The sequence below is a fragment of the Gymnogyps californianus genome, chromosome 29 (genome assembly GCF_018139145.2).
Source record: "Gymnogyps californianus isolate 813 chromosome 29, ASM1813914v2, whole genome shotgun sequence".
Classification (NCBI taxonomy): Eukaryota; Metazoa; Chordata; class Aves; order Accipitriformes; family Cathartidae; genus Gymnogyps; species Gymnogyps californianus.
The window spans coordinates 2,917,495-2,925,197 of record NC_059499.1 but is presented as its reverse complement, the minus strand read 5'-3'; the positions used below and the strand labels follow the sequence as shown (position 1 = coordinate 2,925,197).

The window sequence follows — 7,703 nt, the reverse complement described above, 5'->3', positions numbered from 1 at the left end:
TTTGTGTTTTGTGCCTGGTGGGGGAAGCAGCAGGACCAGCATCTCCCAAATATCACAGACCCCAGCCCAAACCCAAGGCTGCCTGGGGGAGCCGTACAGAAACCAGCCCAAAACCCGCTCGGAAGCCGGGAAAGCAGCTTTTCGACCTTATTCCTCCTCCTCGGCACTGCTCGGCCACCCCAGCCGCGGGCTGAAGCCGGCCGGTTCTCAGAAGCGCTCTCCGATCTCCTCCAAAAAGCCCGAGGGTGTCGGACCACCGCCCGGATCGGCCAGCGCACGGGGGCGGCGAGGGGCGCAGGCGGCCCCCCCGCCTCGGAGTGCCGGAGCGAGGGGACGGAGCCCGGAACCGAGATCCCATCCCGGCCGCGCCGCTGGGCTCCCCTCGCCGGACGTCCCCCACGGTCGCTCAACGTCTGCGTGAGAACACCCAGAACCGAACCGAAACACAGGAAAAAAAGAAAGTCAAGAGCTTGTAAACGTGTAGAGGTCCTTGTGCCAGGAGAGGTATTTCCCTGTAGCGTTGCTTCTTTTTTTTTTTTTTTCCTTTTTTACTGTTTTTTTTTCTCTAAAGTTAGTTTTTAAAAAAACACGATGGGTTGGGAGGAGAGATGCGTGTAAAAACGCAAGCTTAAAAAAGGTACTGCCACCGATATGAAATTTTAAAAGAAATATATATATGTATATACGTGCACGGTATTCGTATATATAACTTCCTAGGGGCGGTAGGTTGGTGGTTTGTTTTTTTTTTTTTTTACATACATACATATATATGCCTGAACAGTGCAAACGGATGACGTTTCTAGTTCCAGTTGTAAAAAATAAAAGCACAGTCCATCTTCGGGAACAGGACCCAAGTGGAGGGAAGAGACGGAACACCCTCGGGCGGTTCCTCTGCCATCCAACACTGTTTTCCCCTCTTTTCTCGGCCGAGCCTGCCATTTATCCTAGTTGCTTAATTCCATAAACATGAAGTTCACAAATGGTATTATTATTAATAATATTTAGTTTAAGGGCTTTAATACAATAACAGAATTTTAAGTGTTAATTGGGGGGAGGGGGGGGTTACGTTCTTCTGTGACGAGGGGCTAAGTGGCCGCGTCCCTCTGCTGTGACCTGACCATCTGAAAGATATTCTGAAAGAGAAGAAAAAGGACGTTAAAAGCGCGACGTCGCTGGGGAAGAGCTGGGCTCGACTCGCCTGCCAAGCTACGCCGCAGCCCTGTGAGCGCCGAAGGGACCGGGGGTGACCCGTGGGGGTCTGCCTGTCCCCCAGCCCGAGCACCAGAGCCCGGGGACGGCCGGGATCGCTCCTGGTCCCACCGCTGAGACCGCACAAAGCGAGGGACTCCCCGCAGGGTAAACGGCCTCCCAGCAGCTCCCCCGAGCCCCTCGTCACCCCGACAGCCCCCGACCCTACCGGTAACGACCCCCGGGCTGCCCCCGAGCCGGCTCGGGGAGCCGGCAGGGCAGGGAGCCAAGGGACTTGCAGCCAAACCACATCCTACACCTCCGAGAGCTCTCCCCGAGGCGATGCTCCAGGAGCAAGGAGCCCTCCCAGTACCGATGCACGTCGCATCCCAGCTGGGGTGCCCAGCGCTCGCCCCGGGCTCTAACTCCCTGCTGCCACATCCCGGCCGGCTGCGAGCTCCCGGCCGATAACCGGGATGGCAGGAGGGGAGAGGATCTACCCCGCACGCACGGCTGCGAGCCTCCCCTGCGCTAAGGGCTCCCAAGGAGCGGATGCCTTAGCTCAACCCGGCGGCGAGAGCTGGGGAAAGCCAGATATTACGGGAGCAGACGGGATTTAGACATCCGTTCCTGGGTGGGGATTTGCCGTGGCCCTGACCGAGCAGCAGGTTTTGGGAAGGGCGGCTCAGGGGAGGCACGCACCAGGGCAAGCCGAGCTGGGATGAGTTTGCTGCCCTCCTTCTCTGGGCCAGCTCGGATCCCAGGCGGGAGAAGATCCCACCTGCGTGCTCCCGCATCCTCGGTGCGGGACCCCATCTCCACTGCCGGCCTCAGGGCTGCTGAAGCACCCCCTGCCCCGGCAGAAATCCCCGCCGTCAGCCCTGCGGGGCTGCGTTGGCGTTACCCTTCGGTATTGCAGCACTGAGCAGCCCCACGATGATTTAACCATCCCGCTCTGCCCACCGCTGCATCGCACCAGGGTGCTGGACACCCTCCCAGCTGCCCCACCGCATCCTCCGGCTTCCCAACGACACCTTCATCCAGCCAGGACCGGAGCGGTCCCAGGGGATGCTGCGGGGATGCACCGTGCACGAGGATGCCTGTCGGGCTCGGGGAGAGTCCCCCAGGCTGAGGGTAGCTCGGGGACAAGGATGAGCCGAGGGTTCAGACACACCAGGGACCTCCTGCCCGGGGTTTGCTGCTCCGGAGAGCTGCGGCGCTTGCTGGGAGCCCTGGATCCAGCATATCCCAGCTCCTCTCCTGCGCTGATGAATCCTCCCCATGCACGCGGGGCCGTGACAGCCAGATGAGAAGGCAAATAATGCCCTGCAGGAAAGTGGCTCAGCCCGAAGGCTGAAGCTCGAGCAGGAGATTAAAGGAGGGCAGGAAGGAGGCCAGGAGCAGCCCTGGGAATTGGACGGATCCCCCCAGGAAGCCCCGTTCTCTCCCTCTAGAAAAGGGCCAGAGGCTGCAAATAACCCAAATTACGCTTGCAAGAGCTAAGGCAAGCTGAGCAGCAGCTCATCTCTCGCGAAAGGAGGACGGAGCTGTTTCCCCGTGTCCCCCCAGTTTGGTCACGGGGGTCACCGGTGACTGCCCTTCGCCCCATGGCACGGTCTCCCTCCCACGACTTCACCTACAAGGTCTGAGCCACCCCCATGTCCCCAAACAGAGCTTGTCACCCGCAGCAAGCCAGCCTCATCCTCCAAGGAGCCGTGCACACCTCAGCCTCCTCCTGAGAAGGGACACAACAGGGCCACCACGTCCTCTCCGTGCCCGGCCCGAGCAGCGGGGACCACAAGGGTCCGACAAAGAACCGGGCTTTTATTTCTCGGTGAGATGGCACATGGGCTAAGCCTCAAACCTGCTCTTCCTGAGCGCGCCCAGCGTTATCAGCCAGCATCTGCGGTTTGGGAGGCAAGTCAGCAGTTTACAGAGCACTAAGTATACCTGTAAAATACCTGCCAAATTCCATCAATCTTTTTATTTTACGATGGGGAGAGAAAATTACCAAGTGACTGGTCAGAAATACTCCTGATCTGGAAACAACCTTCCCTCCCCTAACGCTGGTGATGGGATCGGTAGGAATAGGCAGCACCGTGCCCCGAGGGAGTTTTGGGGGTGGTGGGAGCTGCCAGAGCACGCCCCGGGGCAGACACCACCCAGGAGCTGCAGCCAAGGGCTTCTCTCGTTATACCAAGTGAAATCGTGCAGACGCGTATCAACTGAATGGGAGAAAAAAAATCTATTTCCCTGGCAGGGAAGTAACGGGACGTTCAGTACTGAGGAACAACCGATTTAAGAGGGAAGGAAAAGCAATTCCCGTGGTTTCCATCTCCAGATGTGTTATTGCGGCCCCAGGAAGAGACGTCACGGGCTGCGGGGAAGCGGCGATGCTCAGCAAGCGCTGCGCGCTGCTCCTTGGCGAGCCCTCGAGCAGCGGCCCCGGCAGGAAGCAGAACCGAGCCCAGCGCAACCCGCAGCCGGTTCCTGCGCCCGCGCGAGCCGGGCTGGCACACGAGCCGCGGCCGCCCGGCTCCCATCGCTCCCCGTGACTCGATGGGCGCCGGGGCTGCAGCGAGGCGCACGGCCCGGGGAGGGGGGAAGCGACGGCCGAGGCTGCTCCTTGCAGCTTTTGCTGCATTCAAAGGCTGCGGCGCGAAGCCCAGAGCGTGGTTCGCAGTACCCAGCTCGCTCCTTGGCACGGCTGTGCCGATTGCAACAAATCCTCCCAGGGAGGTCTGCCGCCCTCACCGCCGCCTCCTCCCTGGAGGGAAACCGGTTCACTTGCTGCCAGGGATAAGCAAGGGACAAGGTTTAAGCAGTCCCTGGGAGCCAGCAGCTCCGAGCACAGCTCTTCCACTGCCCCCGGCTCCCCCAGCTCACCCACCAGCTCCCCTGCTCAACAAAGCCGTTTGATTTCCAGGGCCGGACAATCCTCGGTCCCTTCCTGGGGGCTCGCCCCGAGCAAGGCGAAGAGCGGCAGAGCCCCAGCACGGCTAAGGCAAACCGCAGCTCTTTGTTTCTGCAGGGCCGCCCCGTTCACCTGCGAGCAGCACGAGCGAATCCCTCTCAGCGTCTCCAGGCTTTGTAGAGAAGACATCAAACGCCTGCTTTTAAGTTTGAAGGGGCAACACAGGCACACACGCGTGACTGTGCACACAAAACCTCTGCCTGCTCTTCCTCAAACACGCCCCATGCAGCACACACTCGGTGTTTTGGGACGAGAGGGTTTACCCCGGTGTGATCACGGGGAGCGTTATCAGGCAGGATCTGTTTGGCAGAGGAAGTATTACACAGGGCGGGAGGCTCCCACACCCCCGTGTTTCACGGCTCTTTCCTGAACGGGTGAGACATCCCACACCGTCTACTACAGCTTTCTGTTCAGTCAGACAGCGGCTCTTGCCCTCTTTGATGTCCAACGCTTTCTAGCCAACACAACACAACTCCTACCCGAGAGAAGCACCTACCAGTACCGCTGGGGTTAACAGCTTTCAGCCTCACTACACGCAACTGCGCTTTCTCTCTTACAAGTTAAATAACCTGCAGCTATTTCCGACGCCTGAGCAAAGGAGTAAAACTTGAAGCGGGAGTACGGCAAAGCGCTGGGTCCGCGGTGGCAGAACGGCACTCGTGCATCCCGGCGGAGGATGCTATGAGCCGTCAGCCTTGCAGAGAGGCACGCGCAGAGCTGCGGCTCCTGGCACACACCACCGCGACAGGGCATTACAGCGTTAGGCGACTCTCCGCAAGCCTTGCCCGTGCGTACGCTACGGCAAAGGTGCTGGGATAAAAGCCTACAAGGGGATATCCTAGAGACAGGCAGGTGACGTTCACAGATGCTTCCCAGTGCATCTTGAAGCAATTTAAAGTGTTTAGCTTTAAATCCTGTCTGGGCTGAATGCAAAAACGGCCGGGCAGAGAGCAGCAGGAGGAGAGAGGCGCATTTAGAAGGTGCTACAACACAAGTGTTTTTGCTCCCTGCTACTAAAGCAGCGCTGCGAATGGCATTTGTCAATCCCTAAAGGTCTTTGCTCCACCACGGCAGAACAAAAGAGAAAAACCACAGGCCGCTAGCCTGCGGCTTGCAGGATCAAGTCTTTGGTCCTTTAAAAGAAGCGCAGAGCCAAAGCGTTTGTCTCCTTTACAACTGCGCCCTTTCCCTCTCCTCCGGGGAGGCGAAGGGAGCCGCAGCTCGGATCTCAGCCATCAGCTGCAGCGTCATATTCCGGGTCATCCAAAGATTGGCAGAGTCCAGGAGACGGGCAAGTCAGGACCACGGGCTTCTACCGTCAGGAAAGAGGCCTTTAAGCGCAAAGCCATCTCTATCCATGAAAAGCAGCAGCAGGGTATTTTACTTTGCGGGTTCCCTCCAAGGAGGAGCCGCTATGAAAGGAGACTGTCCTACGCTAACAGGAACCGGAGCAGAGAAGCAGGAGAGACACTGCATCCGCAGCAGAGCAGCCAGGCTGGCTCAGAGAGCACAGATGCTGTTTGTTTTCAGCCCAATTACCTTGCTGCACATATTGTCTTTACTGCAGTTCTTGTTATCCTTGTCTGTTGCTTCCTCCTCCACCTTTACAAGGGAAAAAAATAAAAAGGGTATAAATAAAAAAGCAGAGCCGGAGAGGATGGGAGGAGACTGAACGGCTGGCGTTGGAGCGGCTGGGAGGGCATCGGGATGGGATCCAGGGCACTCCACGGACGTCGGACGTGGGGAGCTACAGAGGAGCTGGGATTCGGAGAATAAGCCAGGCAACCCACTCAGGCAGCTTCTACTTCGTGAACCGAGCGCCACAAAGACTTTGTTCCTAGGAGGGACAGAGATGTCACCCCCAGCTGGGACACAAACCCAGAGCCAAGCTCCTCGGCTCTGCACATGGTGCACGGGGAGCGTTTGCTGCTTTACGAAGCCGAACTGTGTAACCACACGCTATCGAGCCTCTCAGCCTCCCTCCTACAAGGCTCAGGGCCGGGACAAAGCAGGTCTGGGCTCCACAGGGGCTCCTGACCGCTGCTCCTGCAATCGTCCACTGGATAAACGGGCTGCTCTGGGCCTCCACGGAGCCTGGAGCACAGCCCAGCACCAGGAGGTCTCCTCGCCCCTGCCTGCAGGTCTCCGGTCACTCGTGGGAGATTCAGCTTCCACCCCTCAAGCTAAGGCAAGCCAAGAATCCCATTTTCTTATTTCCTGGAAAACTCTTCCAGGTTTATACTCCTCCATCCCGCTGTTAACATCCTCCGATGAGCACGGCTGCCGTGGTCCAGAGCCCGCGCTCTCTGCATGTCTCCAACACGCCTCCCACGCCCAGCGCGGTGCCAACCCTGGATCCCAGCCACGCCGAGGATAAGCGCCAACACCCCTGCCCCGGGCCGATGCCCGGCAGGTAGGAAACTTCCAGGTAAGGAAAGAGGGAGGCATCGTTCCCATTTAGGAGCCTCCACCACCAGGCAGCTGCAGGGCAGGTTCTCCTGGATCACCATTTCAGACTTGCCGCGTTTAAGCCCTGTTTTAGGTACCCAAATCCGTCAGCTGGCAGAGACAGCCATCCGCGGAAAGAAGGCGGCTGATGCCAACAGCACTGATCAGATCAAGAGCAACAAGAGAGGTTCCAAGCTCCAACAGTTGCTTATCTCTGACCCCACAGGGGAGAGCAACATCTCCGGGGCAGCAGAGGCACAGGACGGTGATTCAGTAGCCACACACAGGGCAAACCCGGGCCAGGGCACCCCAGGGCCGGCCGAGCAAGCTGACTGCACGTGGCTTTTCTAGCTGCTCTCTGCCTCGTCCCCGCAAGCGAAGCTGATGGGAGCAGTCCCTGGGGATGACAGATGTGGGGCAACCCCAAGGAGGAGCAGCAGATGGACGCAAGGTGACAAAACGTCTCCCTCAAGTGGAAGGAGAGGACAGGGGAAGCGCAGCAGCGGGGACGAAGAAGGCAGGGCAGGCTGGCTCGCGTGCATCTCCCCACCCAGGGCTCAGAGCCAGGTCTAAGCGCAGCTTCGACAGCAGAAGGCTGAGCAGGCACCTCAGGCTGCGATTCAGGGGGAAAAAAAAAAAAGGAAAAAAAAAAAAAAAAGAACCAAGCCCCAAACCTCTCTGTACTTCTCAGCAGCTTTTTGCTGGAGGCTCTCGCAACCCGTTCTGAATAATTCAGCAACCTGCATAATCTCTCCGGAGGATGGACGTTTTCGACGTTCGACAGCAGATGCCGGGGAGCGACCGGCCACAGTCGCGCAGCCTGGGAACTGGTTATCCTGGTCAGTCACACCTGCATGAGGCTTTCCCAGCGCCAGGAGCTCCTTGCTCCAGCTGCAACATCACACACCCTCCACCTAGAGAGCCCAGGCCTCTGCAAGCCAGCTGGTCCATCCCCGCGCTCCCTAGAGACCCGGTATCACTGCTCTGAGCGTCCAGTTACTCCCCGTACAAGCTGCTGTTAAGGACCAGGCAGAAGCGCTTGCCACTAGAAGCCTCCTGTAAAAGGTGAAGCCGTTTCCCTGCAGTTACGGGT

General features: G+C 58.6%; 1 protein-coding gene across 2 annotated transcripts in view; it reads right to left on the bottom strand.

The window, feature by feature from the left end:
• Positions 1 to 409: 409 nt before the first annotated feature.
• The window catches only part of SNX27 (sorting nexin 27), a 33,945-nt gene continuing 26,651 nt past the window's right edge, over positions 410 to 7,703 (bottom strand). The window contains exons 12-13 of one of the 2 annotated variants that reach the window (XM_050912362.1): positions 5,702 to 5,764; positions 410 to 1,133 (exon numbers count right to left, since the gene is read on the bottom strand). In XM_050912362.1, coding sequence (XP_050768319.1) covers positions 1,086 to 1,133; positions 5,702 to 5,764 — 111 coding nt within the window. In that variant the 3' untranslated portion in view covers positions 410 to 1,085. The remainder of the gene's footprint in view (positions 1,134 to 5,701; positions 5,765 to 7,703) is intronic. The other variant, XM_050912363.1, reaches the window with a different exon arrangement.